This window comes from Ursus arctos, unplaced genomic scaffold (genome assembly GCF_023065955.2).
Source record: "Ursus arctos isolate Adak ecotype North America unplaced genomic scaffold, UrsArc2.0 scaffold_37, whole genome shotgun sequence".
Lineage (NCBI taxonomy): Eukaryota > Metazoa > Chordata > Mammalia > Carnivora > Ursidae > Ursus > Ursus arctos.
In genome coordinates, this window is record NW_026623053.1 from 15366567 (window position 1) to 15384207 (window position 17641).

Genomic DNA, 17641 nt, shown 5'->3' on the forward strand with positions numbered 1-17641 from the left:
AAAATCCCTAAAATTGAATATGAGCATAACTGAACCTAACTATCTCAGATGAATAGCGTAACCACACTGAAATGGAAAAAAATAACCAACTGAAATGACTTTTGGATACAGTACATTGACTATAAACATCTTCGAGTCCAGACAAAAAGTGCAAACAAATACGGAGCCGTCCCGTAGTAGGTATTTCATAGCTACGTGGCTGTAGCAATTCTGTACTAATGTTGCACGTATGGCAGGATTGAGCTAATGAGTAAATGGACGTTGGGGAGTCAAGGTTCTCACTGCTGGAGAAAAGAGGTACAAATACGGAATGGTGGAGAGCAAGAGGGGAACCATGTGTGTTCAACGGACAGTCGGAATTGAAGGTACCGGTATGGGCTCATTAAGAGACACAGATACGTGTAGGAAACATGTATTTTTTTACTTCTATCCCATGAAGGGGACTAGAAGCAAAGACAGTAGCATTAAGCATACCTACTGCCATGATATTGCTTTCTAAATGCCATTCTCCACTAAAAAGAAACAGGCCTCTTTGGAGAAATAAATAATTATCAGGAGTCAAGAAAAATACAAAATGGCCCCGGAACGTCTTGTGCCAGAAGATAAGGAAATGCTCCAAAACTGTTATGGACACATCGAAAGGACACAGTAGCCATCCTGCACCGGATCTTAGCCAAAAGGCCGAGAAGCAATCCACAGTAGCCACCCTAACGGGGCCTTCATAGGCCCAATCTGAGAACGTTGAACATCAAAATAGATTTTAAGACGCTTATGGGTTACAAACAACCAAATAAAATAACAAGCGTGAGTTCATATTGATAGTACATAGGGAAGGAGGGAAAGTTCTTTCTTACAATACAGTGCCAACTAATAAATGAAGAACGAATGAGGGGATTAGAAAATCGACATTTGTCCATTATGATGCAAGAGTCATCAATGGACGCTAAAAACTTTTGTGTTGGGGGCGCCTGGGTGGCTCAGACGGTGTCCGGCTCTTGGTTTCGGCTCGGGTCACGATCTCATGGGCGACGATATCAAGCCCCCCCCCCCCCCATTGGCTCCCACACTCAGGGGGAGTCTGCTTGAAGATTCTCTTCCTCTGCCCCTCCCCCACTTGCTTGTGGTGGGCAAGCAGACTCCCCGCTGAGTGCGGAGCCCGATGGGGGGATCGATCCCAGGACCCTGAGGGGGGCGGCCTTTGCTGACACTTCACCGACTGAGCCACCCAGGCACCCCTAAGTAATCGATGTTAATACTGCCAACAATTGAACAAACCGACTTCACGTGCCTCCAGACGTGATGCCCAGAGGAGGACACTGTTTTAATTTGCTGGGTCCGTCGTCATAAAATACCACAAATGAGGTGGCTTAAAAGAACAGAAATGTGTTCTCTCACAGCTCTGGAAGCTAGGGGTCCAAAAGCAAGGTGCCAGCGGGGCCGTGCTCTCCCGGACTTTGAGTAGACTCTTTCCTCGCCTTTTCCTAGCTTCTGGAGGAGACAGTCGGTCCTTGGCTTGCCGCTACGTCACTACAATCTCTGCTTCTGTCATCACAGAGTGATCTGTCTGCAAGCATCTTTACAGGGCACGTTCCTCTCACAAAGGAAAGCAGTCACATGGCATCAGGGCGTACTCCGGTGACATCACCCTCACTGGATGGCACCTGCAAAGATCATATTTCCGAATAAGGTCACGTTCGTAGGTAGCAGGGCTTAGGACTTCAACATATTTTGGGGAGGGACGTGAGCCAACCCATAACAGACACAATATCATTTATGTGGACTTCATTGTCAGAAATGCATACCTGAGGGGCACCTGCGTGTCTCAGTCGGTTAAGCGTCTGCCTTCGGCTCAGGTCATCATCTTAGGGTCCTGGCATCAAGCCCTGCATCGGGCTGCCTGCTCAGCGGGGAGGCTGTTTCTCCCTCTTGCTCTCCCTCTGTGCTCTCTCTCCTTCTCTCAAATAAACAAATAAAATCTTTAAAAAAAAAAAATGCATACCTGAATGTACTTAAGACAACTCAAGAACTGAAGAACGTTCTACAAAATAACTGGCCTGTTGTCTTAAAAAAATGCCTAGTAATGAAATGCGAAGGATCACCTGGGAGCTATTTCAGATTAAAGTGGGTTAAAGAGACACGACAACTGACTGCAACCTGTGATTTTGTATTTTCCTTTGCTATAAAGGACGTTATTGGGACAATTGATGGAAACGGAATAATGCCTGTGATCGTATTGTATCAATGTGAATTTCTTGGTTTTGATAATTTTCCTAGTTTCAATCAAAAAGGATGCTATACTACGTTTCCTGGGGTCTTTCTGCTGCTAGAACCTCAGGGAAGCCTTGGCTGACCCTACGATCTCTAGTCCTGTCTCTTGCCTCGCTTTGCTCCAGAGCAGCGATTCCCCCCCAGGGACATACAACAGTTCAATCATTTTGCTCATATCTGGAGAAGTTATTCACATTTACCTCCACTTGATATCCAGAAAGCATCTTCTCGGATAGAAGACAAGACAAACTCTAGGCAGCCTGAAAGAGGTAACCTAACCCCGCAGGATGGAAATGTAACATTTCTGTTCATTTGGTTTTCAGAGACCGTTCAACACCCTCCCCAGTGCACACATCGTACTCTGTGAATGGACTATGGACTCCTTGCCCTGCTGCCCTCTGTTCAAATGTTCTTGCAGTGTTGCGAGGTTAGGTTACTACATAACCCGAAAGGTCATAATGAGGGTTAAAACAATTTTATGTTAAGTTGGTGACAAAACTCTCATCTTGGTATTTAACGTTTAGTTGACCCTCTTGCGTATTGCGTGGAATTTTTGCTGAAAGGAAGGTGAGACCAAACCCGAGTCCTGACTCACCCACTCCCAGCGGGGCCTTCAATTTCTGGGCGCCTCGGGACCCCGTCTTCTCTGGTCTCCCAGGTCCCGACTCCTCGCCCGCCGCCCCCCCCACCCCGCCTCCCCGCCTCCCCGCCTCCCCGCCTCCTCGCCCCCTCGCCGCCCAGGCACCCGCGGTCTCCGCGGGGACTGGGACATCGGGTGTCCGGATTGCGAGACGGGGCTCTGGGGACGTCACGACAAGGGCGTGGCGTATGTAGAGGAGCAGGCGCGCAGAGGCTGCCGGGCCCGCTCTGCCCGGGCCGGAGGGTCCCGCGTGGGGCCGGGCGAAGGCGGCCGCGGCGGTCGTGCGGCTGGAAGAGGTGTGGGCGGGGGTGGTGCAGGGGGCGGGTGGAGGGGCGGCGGCGGGAGGGAAGGGACCGTGAGTAAGGAGCGGGGCGAGCGCGAGGGTGCGTGTCGAGGCGGGGCGAGGAGCTCATACTTACCTGGCAGGGGAGATACCATGATCACGAAGGTGGTTTTCCCAGGGCGAGGCTTATCCATTGCACTCCGGATGTGCTGACCCCTGCGATTTCCCCAAATGTGGGAAACTCGACTGCATAATTTGTGGTAGTGGGGGACTGCGTTCGCGCTTTCCCCTGATTTTCTTGGTCCTTAAAAGCAGACTGCGTAGTGATTTGTGTCTGGTGTTGGTCGTTGTTTGCTTTTTTTGTTTTTTTTTTTTTGCTGGTTTTTGTGCTCAAGCCGGGGCTTGTTACTTCTTTTTCATCGTTACTGTGATACTTTCTTTTCTGAGTTTTGGGGCGGAGCAACCACGGATGTGTCGTTTTGACGCAACGGCTTTTTTTGGCTTATGGGGGGGGGGGACCGTTAGGTGCACACGTATTTTCAGGTGGTTCTGTGGCGACTTGGGGTGATGTACAATTCAAATACAGCTTCGATTGGTGGCTTGTAAAACCTTGCACCACTCCAATCCCCCGCAACAGTTTTCCTCTTAAGCCGACCAGCTTCATCTTACACTACTGTCTCACTCCGTTTTATGCACGGTGCTCCTCTTCAAAAAGATCACTTTGAGCTCAACTTCCATAGTTTTGCTACAGAAAATTAATATTGTATAAGCTTTTCCAAACTAGGTGCAGACATTTCGCCCAGTCTCTTAAGACTTACTGGCCTGTCTGACCGTCTTTTTTCTTTTCCCCTCGTTCTTTCAAAATTTTATTTCCATTAACACATCATGTGTTAGTGGTCTCAGGGGTACTGTGCTTCCTCAGTCTTACACGATACCCACTGCTCATTACGTCACACGTTCTCTAAATGTCCAACCTCCAGTTACCCCCTCCCTCCACCCCCTCGCAGTTTGTTTCTTACCGTTCTCTTTTGGTTTGTCCCCCTCTCCGGTATCGTTTTATTTTTCCCTCCCTTCCCCTATGATCCTGTTTTGTTTCTTAAATTCCACGTATCAGTGAGATCATAGGATTGTCTTTCTCTGATTGATTTATTTCACTTAGCATACCTTCTAATTCCATCCACGTCATTGCAAATGGCGAGCTTTCATTTTCTTGATGGCTGCCTAGTATTCCATTGTACATACATACCACATCTTCTTTATCCATTCATCTGTTGATGGACACCTGGGCTCTTCCCATAGTTTGGCTGTTGTGGACATTGCTGCTATAAACTTTCGGGTGCCAGGTGCCCCTTCGGATCACTACGTTCGTCTCTTCCGGGTAAATACCCAGTAGTGCAATCGCTGTGACCCACTTTCTTTTGCTATTTCCTTTCTTGCCATCTCCCAGGCTCACCGCATAAACCCCACAACCTCCGTTCCCCTGGTTCCCACCCCACCGTTCACACCCTGGGTCACTCCCACTGCCTGGTCGCTCTCTTCCCCTCAGAGCCTACGTCCCCTGTGGGAAGCCCTCTACTACCCATGCAGGGCTTTGTCTCGGCTACTGGGCCTACTGGGCGTCCTCCTGTTTCTCCTTTGTGTCCTCCAGGCATAGGACAGCCAATAAATGTTTAATGAATGCCGCCGCCGCTCAAGAGCAGTGAGGCCAAGGCTGGCTGTGTGGTTTTTTTTTTTTTTTTTTTTTTTTTAAATCAGGACCTAGCAGTGAACTGTGGAATGTTTCCATTGTTCTGGAGGTACACTTAGAATCTGTCCTAAAGTATGTCCTTGAGGGAGCAACATCCGTTCTTTATCTTGTGTTTGGTGAGCAGGCCCTTGCATAGTGTAGGAACTCATTTGTATGTGTGTTTATTAAGCACCCTCCCACACATGCTCTACCGTGTGACTGCTGCTGCCAGTCTACCCCTGCCCCAACACACACTGTAAAAATGTAAACCGGGGACCGAGGGATGTACGGGGCAGAGGGAGAGGAAGAATCTTTTTTTTTAAGATTTTATTCGAGAGAGCGAGCGAGCACAAGAGCACGAGCAAGGGGCGGGGGAGAGGGAGAAGAAGGCTCCCCCGCTGAGCAGGAAGCCCGATGTGGGGCTCGATCTCAGGACCCTGAGATCTTGACCTGAGCCGAAGGCAGAAGCTTAACGACTGAGCCATCCAGGCGCCCCGTGTACTTACTATTTCTTAGCATTTACACAGCATCTTCACATTTCCAAAGCACTGTACCAATGTTTATTAATCCTCACAACACCCCTGTGAGGTAGGTCAATATGTCCTTTGTAGTAGAGAAACTGAGGCAGACAGAGGTCAAGTGCACCTGCCTGAGGCCACAAGGGCACCCAGTGAAGGGACTGCACCCGAATCCAGAAGCTGGGGCTCTCTGTCCCATGTTCGCACACTGGAGAGCATCGCACGGGCATATTTTCAACAGTGAAGGAGACATGGAGGACAAAACACAGAGTTTTCTCAGGCAACAGAAAAATCAAGTTCAAACGGCATCAGGGAACATCAGTGAAAGAAACATTAACCAGCACACCAGTAAGGCAAGAGAACATGCAAGGCTGGAATCATGGTGACTACCCTTAAGACCTAGACCAGGGTTTGGGAAAATGTAAACGAGGGGTGACCAACCTAAATACCTGTGGTTTCCAACTGGAAGAAAAATCAGACCATGAAAAAAAAGCAAACCACACAACCTAATTTTAAATTAGAAATGACCTGATGTTAATTTACATTAAAAAGGCCAATGATATTTGGAATTACTGACCTGATGTTAATTTACATTAAAAAGGCCAATGATATTTGGAACTGACAATTACTATCCTTTTTGTACCCTTTTTATTCCAAATATTCCAGTTGTCCCCCCACCCACAAATGCTGCTCCCTACGGCCCTCTCTCTACATACCAATTTCTTCACTAGTATAACAATCAAGTGGACTCTGTGGCACGTCGCATGGTTCGTTGGCTGAGCTAGAGATGGAACTCAGGAAACCGTAACAGACCATTCTGTCTGCTCCTGTGTTTTAGAAAATGGCTGTTTCCAACCTGCCTCTGCCCAATTCCATTTCTATGAAAGGCTAAATGCACACAGAGAAGCAGTTCATTCTTTTGTAAAGGGACTGGCGAACTTGGTCCAATATGCCATTTAAAAAAAGAAAAAAAGAAAGACTAAGATCTGCACTGTAAAGCATAAGAAAGGAGTAGATTTATTATAGCTACTCCAAATTTTAGAGTGATACAATGACCACAGAGTTAAAAACTATCACTGTTATCACTGTTTATTTGAGAATAGTTGGTTTAGTCTACAAGTTTAAGGCAAACATACTAATGCATTTGCTTTTCATCAGAAATCATACTTATAAAGATTACATAAAGTCTGTCCCAAAACTTCTAAGAAATCGTTCATTAATTAAAAATAAGTCTGATTAAGATGCTTTACCAGGATACATGAATGAACTAAGGTGGTATACAATGCTGCTTAAAAACAAAGTTCAAAAAAAGGTAATTGCAATCTTTATCTTGTTTGAACAATGTATTTTTAAAAGGGTTAAACTTTAGAAAGTACTTAAAAGTAAATAAGACTGGCAGCCATAAGGAATACTAGTCATAAAATAAACACAGTTACAGAGGCTACTGAAAAAAAGACTGAACTTTGGGCTTCGGGAGAGGAGACGCGCACGGTGAGGGACAACTGTTGCAGGGAGCGCACGGGTGCAGGGGTGCGGCATCCCATCGCACACACTGGCAGAACCCATGGACGGCGCCGCTCCGTGGTTTCTCAGAAAAAAGGAGAGTAGATGCACTTCGTAGCTGTTTCTTTTGTTTCCAGTGAGCAGTAAATGCTTAATATCATTAAGAAAACAAAAATAAAATCTGAAGGAAGGCAGCCCTTTTTAACCGAAGGTGGAGTGTGGCTTATGTGTCTCCATTTAACACTGCCAAGCAGTTCTGCAGCAACTGTAGGTTACCCTAAACAGGAAGGGAGAACAAATTATGAAGCTCAGAGAGCTTGGAAGAATTGTACTGAAAATATACAGCACCAGAAGTCACGTAACTTTAAATTTCTTAAGACACCAGAATTTTGGTAACAGCTACTCATTATACAGAAATAACTGTGAAAGACATAAAACTACATACTTTGTTTCATGTACAATATTTTCCACATACCAGATTCTTCAGTAAATTTCCATCTAGACCAATATTATTGTTTTGAGTTGCCTAGCATGATTGAACGAGAGAGAAAAATATGTTCTTTGTGTCCCAGTTAAACTACTGAACATTAAAAAAAGAAAAAAAAAATATTTATTTATTTTGAGAGAGAGCAGGGGGAGGGGCAGAGGGCGAGGGCGAGAGAATCTCAAGCAGACTCCCTGCTGAGCACAGAGGCCCACACGGGGGTTGATCCCATGACCTGAGATTATGACCTGAGCCCAAACCAAGAGCCAGACATTCAACCAACCGAGCCACCTAGGTGCCCCTGAACATTTCTGACTGTAAGACAGGTTCTTATCACTGTACTTTAGCCATTAAAATGTGTATTACATTACATGATCATGTAATATGTAACACATATTACGTAATTAATATAATGTATATCTTAATGACTAAAGGGATAAGCTATAGCAATCTTTAGAAAAACAGTAATAAGAGGGGCACCTGGGTGGCTCAGTTGGTAAAGTGACCAACTCTTGATTTCGACTCGGGTCGTGATCTCGTGGTTGTGAGATCAAGCCCTGCAGGGTTCATGCTGGGTGTGGAGTCTGCTTAAGATTCTCTCTCTCCCTCTCTGCCCCTCCCCACCCTCATGATCTCTCTCTCTCTCTCTCAAAAAAAAAAAAAAAAAGTAATAAGATCACATACAAAAGTAGTCTATAAAACGCAGACCTGTGTAGCCATCTGTAAAACATGTGAACTGGCCTCCAGATTCAGGTATGTGTAGGGACAAATGTGAACGTACAGGTTACATCAACTTATAAATGGGGGTGAAGGAAAACGTCTTCCTCAGAGTAGAAAACCAACTAAAACGTGTACAATGATGGAATCAGAAAATGACCATTTGGCAGCCATCACAGTAATGGACTCAGGCAAAGTCATGACTGGATGCTAAAAATAATATAAGGCTGAAATGCTTATACTGTGACCATGAGGCACCTGCAGCTACGGAACATTTAAATTTCTTTTTCCCCCTAATAGATTTATTTTTTTATGTATGTACGTATGTATGTATGTGAGAGAGAGAGAGCGCGAGAGAGAGACCATCAGTGGGGGGCGGGGAGACGGAGAAGCAGGCTTCCAGCCGAGCAGGGAGCCCGATGTGGGGCTCGATCCCAGCAACCTGGGATCATGACCTGAGTCGAAGGCAGACGCTCAACGGAATGAGCCACCCAGGTGCCCTTGCAGACATCACTTTAACCAAATGATCAAGATTATACACTGCCGGTAAGAGAGCTAATCACCAGCATGTATCTCCTGACAGGATGTAATAAGGTCTGAGCAACACTTCTGTGGTGTTCCTGCCACAAGTGGAGAATCTGAACTCAGTAATTAGACAAACCCAAATTGAGGGAGATCTTATAGACCTTCCTGTGCTTTTAATAGGGTCCAATGTTATGAAATACAAAGATTCAGGAACTTTCCAGATTCAGGAAGTCTAAAAAGACGTGGGGGGAGAGAGTAGTCTGGCTGGCTTAGTCGGTGGAGCATGTGACTTTTTTTTTTTTTTAACTTTTAAAAGATTTTATTCATTTATTTGACAGAGAGAGAGAATGAGTACAAGCTGGGGGAGTGGCAGGCAGAGGGAGAAGCGGACTCCCTACTGAGCAAAGAGCCCAACACAGCCGATCTCAGGACCCTGAGATCATGACCTGAGCCGAAGGCAGACTCTTAACCAACTGAGCCACCCGCAGATGTCCCCCTTTTCTTTTAAAATAACCATTTAAAAATATGAACGCCATTCCTGGCTCACAGGTAATACATACATAGGCTGTAATTTGCAAACCCCTCCTTAATTTATTAACAAAATCCTTGATAGTTTATAGCCTCTTCAAAAAGAACAAAAATAGTGAACATTAGAAACCAACACAGTTGCAGTAAGAATAAATCATGCCAGCTTTATCAAAACATTTTCTTTTGAGAAGGTTATTAGACCAGGAAATCATAACATGTATTTTGATTTTAATGAGGAATTTGATACTTCTTATATCCATCATGGATAAAGTGGAGAAAAAATTGTTGATGACAGTATAAATAGGTGAATTCATAACTATCCAAAAACTGTAACCAAAAAATATTAATTAATAAGTTATTATCAATTAGTACAGAAAGAAACAAAGGGAACTAAAAATTTAGCTTTTTGGGTTCTATGTACTTTCACAATTAGATGACCAAATGTTGATTCCTTTGGTCCTGATCAATCTTTCCCTTTTTTTTTTTTTAATAATATTTATTTTGTTATATTAGTCACCATACAGTACATCCCCAGTTCTTGATGCAATGTTCCATGATTTATTACTTGCATATAACACCCAGTGCACCATGCAATACCTGCTCTCCTTAATACCCATTGCCGGCGTCCTTTTTTTTTTTTTTTAAAGATTTTATTTATTTATTTGACAGAGAGAGACAGCCAGCGAGAGAGGGAACACAAGCAGGGGGAGTGGGAGAGGAAGAAGCAGGCTCCCAGCGGAGAAGCCTGATGTGGGGCTCGATCCCAGAACTCCGGGATCACGCCCTGAGCCGAAGGCAGACGCTTAACGACTGCGCCACCCAGGCGCCCCCCCCCCGCTTTTTTTTTTAAGTAGGCTCCACACCCAGTGTGGAACCCAACTCAGGGCTTGAACTCATGACCCTGAAATCAAGACCTGAGCTGAGATTTGGAGTTGGACATTTAACCCACTGAGCCACCCAGGCACCCCCGATCAATTATTTAAATTAAAACTTAGGGGCACCTGGGTGGCTCAATCGGTTGAGCATTGGCCTTCGGCTCGGGTCTTGATCCCAGGATCCCAGGATTGAGCCCCACTCTGGGCTCCCCAGGGAGTCTGCTTCTCCCTTTGCCCCTCCACCCCCGCCACTGCTCATGCTCTCTCTCTTGAATAAATAAATAAAAATCTTTAAAAATTTTTTGAAAAAAAAATTAAAAAATTAAAAGATAAGGACATACAAGGGAAATTCATAATTACAAATGTCTATCACTTGGGAGTAATAACCACTCTAATAGTCTATATGATCAAATTAAAGTTTCCAAAAGATCTCACACCAGGCTAAAACTAGCAAGCTAAAATTTAACAGACACGAATATGGTCTACAATTACATTTTAAAACTTAAATGCTCAATAAATGAAGTTCTAGAAACCTGTTGCACAACAATGTGAATATACTTAACACTGCTCAACTGCACACTTAAAAATGGTTAAAAAGTGCCGTGGGTTTTATACCACAAACACGAAAACAATTACCATCCAGGCGTCCCCAAAGCTTTATCTTTCTATTAACTACAAGAAAGGGCTTAATTTGAAGTAAACACCATAAAAAACCCTGGAAGAAGGATGTTTATTTCCTAAAACCAAGTTATTTTGAAGCAGTAAAATAATCTTCAAAAATTATAATTCCAATTGTAATTAATTCTAATTCAGGAATACTTCTTATAGTATGACTGTAGAAGGAAATTATCACTAAAGAATTATTATCAATTCCATAATGGACTCATTCCTTTCTTTTTTTTTTTTTTTTTAATAAAGTAATCTCTATGCCCAACATGGGGCTCAAACTCATGAACCTGAGATCAAGAGTCACATACTCTCCCAACTGAGCCAGCCAGGCACCCCATAATGGACTCATTTCTAAATTATTAAAAGTCACTTAAGTTATTAAACCTTTAATATGACAATACCTTTGCATGCTTCAGTTCCAATTCTGCCAGTTCCACTAAATTTTTTCTGAATGCAGCAACTCTTCTTGTCTTAAAATCTATAAGTTCTGTGAACAAAAGAAATCAGGATTAACTATTTAACTTATATATTAGTTCAAACTATACCTTATGATTGAAGGGTAAGGTAACAGTACCTTGTTTTGCAGATTCAGATATTTTTTCAAATTTCTGACAACATAATTGTTGGGATGTTTCAGCCTGCAGAACATCTTTATTTTTTGCTCTTGCTTTATCCAGTGCTTTATTAGCATTTTCATAATCCACTAGTGATCTAGATCTTCGATACAGGAGATCCTATAAAACAGATGCTTCACAATAATATACACCGCATGTTTCTTTCTTTTTTTTTCCCCAAAGATTTTTATTTATTTGACAGAGAGAGAGAGATCGCCAGCGAGAGGGGGAACACAAGCAGGGGGAGTGGGAGAGGAACAAGCAGGCTCCCAGCGGAGCCCGATGTGGGGCTCGATCCCAGGGCTCTAGGATCACGCCCTGAGCCGACGGCAGACGCTTAACGACTGAGCCACCCAGGCGCCCCAACGCTGCATGTTTCTAATAGTTACCCTCAACTACCACTACCCCACCGCCCCCATCATCATCAGAGCGACATTTAAACCATGAATACCACACATGCCAACTACTCTTCTAAATGGTTTTTGTAGCAGCTTTACTGAGATATATTCACATACATATAATATATTCAAAGTGCACAATTCAACAGTTTTTAGTATGTTTGAAGAATTGTATAACCATCACTACAATCAATTTTAGAACAATTTTGTCACCCAAAAGGAAACCCCATATCCATCAGCGATCAGTCTTCATTTCTTCTCATGCCCCCAACCCCACAACCACCAATCTGCTGTCTCTATAGATTTGCCTTTTCTGGACATTAAAAAAAAAAAAAAAAAAAAAGGAATCATATAATATATGGCGTTTCTGTCTCGCTTTCTTAGCATAAGGTTTCAAGTTCATTCACGTTATCGTGTGAACCAGTACCTCATTCTATTGCTAAATAATACTTCACTCTATAGACATTTGGTTTGTTTCCACATTTTGCCTATTATGAATAATGCTGTTATGAACATTTGTGTATAAGTTTTTGTGTGAACATGTTTTCCTTTCTCTTTCATAGGACTGGAATTGGAGGGTCACTTGGTAATTCTACGTTGGACCTTTTGAGAAACTGCCAGAGTGTTTTTTTTTTTTTTAAAGATTTTATTTATTTATTTGACAGAGATAGAGACAGCCAGCGAGAGAGGGAACACAAGCAGGGGGAGTGGGAGAGGAAGAAGCAGGCTCATAGCAGAAGAGCCTGACGTGCGGCTCGATCCCATAACGCCGGGATCACGCCCTGAGCCGAAGGCAGACGCTTAACTACTGTGCCACCCAGGCGCCCCTGCCAGAGTGTTTTCTGAAGCAGCTGCACCATTTTACCTTTCCAATGACACTGTATGAAGGTTCTAATTTCTCCACATCCTTGGCCATCCTTATCTTTTTGATTAAAGCACCGAGTGGGTCTGATTTGCATTTCCCTGATAGCTAATGTCGCTGAGCATCTTTTTCCTATTCATTGGCCATTTGTATATTTTCTTTGGAGAAAGGTTTATTCAAGTCCTTTGCCCATTTTTTAATGGGGTTATTTGTCTTTTTATTGAATTATAAGAGTTCTTTATATTTCTGGATATCAGTTGCTTATCAGGGACTCATATGATTTGCAAATATTTTCTCCCAGTCTCTGAGCTGTCTTTCCACGTTTCTTCATAGTGTACTTTGACACACCCAAGTTTTTCATTTTAATGAGGTTCGTCCAATTTATCATTTTTTCTTCAGTTGCTGTGTTCCTGGTGTCTAAGAAACCAATGTCCAGAGGTCACAAAGATTTTTGTTTTTTTCTAAAAATGTTATAGTTCTTACATTTAGGCCTTTGATCGATTTTGAGCAAAAAAAAATTTTTTTTTTAAATTTTATTTATTTATTCGACAGAGATAGAGACAGCCAGCGAGAGAGGGAACACAAGCAGGGGGAGTGGGAGAGGAAGAAGCAGGCTCATAGTGGAGGAGCCTGATGTGGGGCTCGATCCCACAATGCTGGGATCACGCCCTGAGCCAAAGGCAGACGCTTAACCGCTGTGCCACCCAGGCACCCCTGAGCAAATTTTTATATATAGTATGAAGAAGGGGTCTAACTTTATTTTCATGTAATTATTCAGATGACACAGTACCATTTGTTGAAATGTCTATTCTTTTCCCCCCCAAACTGTCTTAGCACCTTTGTTAAGAATCAGTTGACTGCGGTGCCTGCGTGGCTCAGCTGGTCTGTCTTCAGTTCAGGTCATGATCCTGGGATCCTGGGACTGAGCCCCACAACAGGGTCCCTGCTCAGCAGAGTCTGCTTCTCCTCTCAGTCTGCCCCTCCCCCAATTTGTGCTCGCATCTGCTCTCTCTCTCAAATAAATACATAAATAAAATCTTAAAAAAAAAAAAAAAGAGAGAGAGAGAGAGAGAGAGGTGCCTGGGTGGCTCAGGTCATGATCTCAGGATCGGGCCCTGCATCAGGCTCCCTGCTCAGTGGGGAGTCTGTTTCTCCCTCTAACCTTCCCTCTCTTCTCATGCTCTCTCTCAAATAAATAAATAAAAATCTTAAAAAAAAAAAAAGAAGCCAATGTGAAAAGGTCCAACTATATGACATTCTGGAAAAGGCAAATCTATGGAGATGTCAAAAAACAAAACAAAACAAAAAAAACCAACAGGGCTTAAGGGGAAGGAGGATGAATAGATGGAGCACAGAGGAGTTTTGGGGCAGTGAAAACTATTCTGTATGATACTTACAATGGTAGATAAGTATCATTACACATTTCTCCAAACAAAAAAGAATGTGTAACAATAAGAGTGAGCTCTAGCATAAACTATGGTCTTCATTGTTTGGCTTCTTTCTTTCTTTTTTTTTTTTTTTTAAAGATTTTATTTATTTATTTGACAGAGAGGGAACACAAGCAGGGGGAGTGGGAGAGGGAGAGGGAGAAGCAGGCTTCCTGCTGAGCAGGGAGCTTAACTTGGGGCTCGATCCCAGGACCCTGGGATCATGACCCGAGCCGAAGGCAGATGCTCAACCGACTGAGCCACCCAGGTGCCCCGGTTTGGCTTCTTTCACTCAGCAAAATTACTCTGAGATTCATCCATATTGTTGCATGTATCCATGGTTCATTCCTTTTTACTGCTGAGTAGGATTCCACTACATGTATATACCACAATTTGTTTATCCATTCACCTGTTGGTGGACATCTGGGCTGTTGCCAGTTTTTGGCTATTACAAATAAAGCTGCTGTGAACATCCGTGTGGACACCCGCTCTCAAATACCCAGGACTAGAACAACTGGATCACAAGACAGATGTATGTTTTTTTTTTTTAAAGATTTTATTTATTTATTCGACAGAGAGAAAGAGACAGCCAGCGAGAGAGGGAACACAAGCAGGGGGAGTGGGAGAGGAAGAAGCAGGCTCCCAGCGGAGGAGCCTGATGTGGGGCTCAATCCCACAATGCCGGGATCATGCCCTGAGCCGAAGGCAGACGCCTAACCGCTGTGCCACCCAGGCGCCCCATATGTTTAATTTTTTAAGAAATTATAAAACTTTTCCAAAGTATTGTATCATATTCCAAATAACAGGGTGTGAAAGTTGCTATAATTTTTGTCAAAATTTTTCATTTTAGGCAAATTCTCATTAAGGGGCGCCTGTGATGAGGGGCGCCTGAGTGGCTCAGTTGGTTAAGTGGCTGACTCTCAATTTGGGCTCAGGCCATGATCTCAGGGTCCTGGGATTTAACCCCCATTGTTGGACTTCACGTTCAGTGGGGAGTCTGCCTGAGGATTCTCTCTCCCACTGCCCCCCCAACATGCGTGCATGCACGCTTTCTCTAAAATAAATAAATAAATAAATCTTATTGATTTACTTACTTATGTTCAAGTATAGTTGGCACACAATATTACATTAGTTTCAGGTGTACAACAGTGATCTGACAACTCTATGTTATACTGTGCTCACCACAAGTGTAGCTACCATCTGACACCATACAATGCTATTACACTGATTCCTATATTCCTTCTGCTGTATGTAGTTATAATTTTTGCAATTAAATTTCAATTCCTTCTTGTGGTCACTAAAAAATCTGGATTTACTTTTATTTATTTATTTATTTTTAAAGATTTTATTTATTTATGTGACAGAGAGACAGCCAGCGAGAGAGGGAACACAGCAGGGGGAGTGGGAGAGGAAGAAGCAGGCTCATAGCGGAAGAGCCCGATGCGGGACTCGATCCCCTAATGCCGGGATCACGCCCTGAGCCGAAGGCAGATGCTTTAACGACTGTGCTACCCAGGCGCCCCTGGATTTACTTTTTTTTTTTTTTTTTTAAAAGATTTTATTTATTTATTTGACAGAGATAGAGACAGCCAGCGAGAGAGGGAACACAAGCAGGGGCAGTAGGAGAGGAAGAAGCAGGCTCATAGCAGAAGAGCCTGATGTGGGGCTCGATCCCAGATCGCCGGGATCACGCTCTGAGCCGAAGGCAGACACTTAACCGCTGTGCCACCCAGGCGCCCCTGGATTTACTTTTAAAGCCATGTTCTAAAAAGTTATGTATTAACAACTACACATTATAATAAAATAATGAATTTAAAGTCTTTAAAGTGAGTAATTCATTTTATCCCTGCCTACCCAATGTAAATGGTTTATAAGACACAATCTGGGGGCACCTGAATGGCTCAGCCATTAAGCATCTGCCTTTGGCTCAGGTCATGATCCCGGGGTCCTGGGATGGAGCCCCATGTCAGGCTCCCTGCTCAGTGGGGAGCCTGCTTCTCTCTCTCCCTCTGCTCCTCCCCCTCTCGTGCTATCTCTCTCTCAAATAAATAAAATCTTAAAAAAAGATACAATCTGATAAAATAATTTGATATGGACAGTATATTTGCAAGTACCTACGTCCTCAAAGTTGAAAAGGTTACTTATAACTTTAAGTTTATTTCTTTATTTAAGTAATCTCTTCACTCAACATAGGGATTGAACTCACGACCCTGAGATCAAAAATCATATATATTCTTCCAACTGAGCCAGCCAGGGACCTCTATAATTTTTTTTAAGTAAGCTCTATGCCCAACATGGGGCTTGAACTCATGACCCCGAGATCAAGAGTTGCGTGTTCTACTGACTAAGCCAGCCAAGTGCCCTAAGGGTTATTTATGGTTTGATAAGGAATGAAAAATTGGTGTTCAAAGCACCACTGATCACATGGGAATTTTCTGTACAATATATCGATTCATAAATTAACAATGAATTTAGAATATCTTTTTATTTTTTTTTAGAATATCTTTTTAAAGAAGATTTTGTTTATTTTTACTTATTTATTTTAAGATTTATTTATTTATTTGAGAGTACAAGCAGGGGGAGCGGCAGAGGGAGAGGGAGAAGCAGGCTCCCCGCAGAGCAGGAAGCCCAACGTGGGGCTTGATCTCAGGACCCTGGGATCCTGACATGAGCTGAATGAAGGCAGATACTTAACTGACTGAGCCACTCAGGCATCCTGAATTTACAGTATCTGAGCCACTAAGTTTTTGTGTTTTTTCAGATGTTTCTGTTAAATATTTTTGGATAGTAAGAGTTTTAGTCTTGCATGTAGACAGACTTCCAAAAGAAAATCTGAGTTGCCTTAAAATAAAACATATCTTGGTTTTATAGCTCTCTCACCCACAATAGAGGACTTAGGAATCCTTCAGCTATACAGACTGTTATTTGGGGGGTTTTACTTTTTCTTTTATAAGCATTTTATCTAAATGAATATACCAAATTCATAAAAAAAAGTTCTCGATTATACTATATCGGAAATTTATAGAGGAAACTTTTATGTGGGGTTCCCTGACCAACAGTCTGTAAAAGGTGAACAAAAAATTCACACTTAAAAATCTAATTTAAAATCAAGAGATAATCATTAACAATCTTAAGTCTAAAGACCTCTAAAGAGATGGCTTTTTATAAAATAATCCATTTTAAAAAACAGCGAACGATCAAATTACCTTAGCAGCTTGAGATTCTCTTAAGTAATATTTTAAAAGGTCAGAAAGTTTGAGGTCCTCATCGGCAGACACTCGGGCTTCTATTTTCTGAAACGGGGAAAAATCCAGCATTTAATTAGCACTTATATTCCACAGCCAATGTTTTCTTTCATACTGTAAAAAAAATTGAAGTTATAAGTAACTACAGTATCCATTCCTATTTAACCTAAAAATGAACAGAAAAAAGAGTGAAATCAAATGAGATGAGTGAATTTATCGAGGCACTCTATTTGATTCAAGTTCTTGGCGATAATGAGTTTATCTTTAGGATCACTTATCTTTCTCTCTTGTTACATCATTTCAATGATATGTACACATGATTTTAAAGTGACAAAGGATGGGGCTCCTGGGTGGCTAAG

At 42.9% G+C, this 17641-nt stretch overlaps 1 protein-coding gene, 1 long non-coding RNA gene and 1 other non-coding gene across 6 annotated transcripts in view; 1 reads left to right on the forward strand and 2 right to left on the reverse strand.

The window, feature by feature from the left end:
- Nucleotides 1-402: 402 nt before the first annotated feature.
- Nucleotides 403-2948, reverse strand: LOC123000572 (uncharacterized). 3 transcript variants are annotated; one of them, XR_008957183.1, is made up of 4 exons: nucleotides 2864-2941; nucleotides 2469-2542; nucleotides 1803-1951; nucleotides 403-1661 (listed from the first exon to the last, which is right to left on the reverse strand). It is a non-coding gene; the product is annotated as an uncharacterized LOC123000572 (long non-coding RNA). The 3 variants fall into 3 exon arrangements; XR_008957182.1 differs by lacking the exon at nucleotides 2469-2542 and having other exon boundaries at nucleotides 2864-2948; XR_006408664.3 differs by lacking the exon at nucleotides 2469-2542 and having other exon boundaries at nucleotides 1803-1976; nucleotides 2864-2947.
- Nucleotides 2949-3319: 371 nt separating this feature from the next.
- LOC113249804 (U1 spliceosomal RNA) lies at nucleotides 3320-3483 on the forward strand. The gene has a single exon (XR_003313882.2). It is a non-coding gene; the product is annotated as a U1 spliceosomal RNA (small nuclear RNA).
- A 1971-nt stretch (nucleotides 3484-5454) lies between these two features.
- The window catches only part of SNX6 (sorting nexin 6), a 54279-nt gene continuing 42092 nt past the window's right edge, over nucleotides 5455-17641 (reverse strand). For both annotated transcript variants that reach the window (XM_026513580.4, XM_044389457.3), the window contains exons 11-14: nucleotides 17244-17330; nucleotides 11311-11470; nucleotides 11138-11223; nucleotides 5455-7215 (exon numbers count right to left, since the gene is read on the reverse strand). In XM_026513580.4, the coding sequence (XP_026369365.2) occupies nucleotides 7162-7215; nucleotides 11138-11223; nucleotides 11311-11470; nucleotides 17244-17330 (387 nt within the window). In that variant the 3' untranslated portion in view covers nucleotides 5455-7161. The remainder of the gene's footprint in view (nucleotides 7216-11137; nucleotides 11224-11310; nucleotides 11471-17243; nucleotides 17331-17641) is intronic.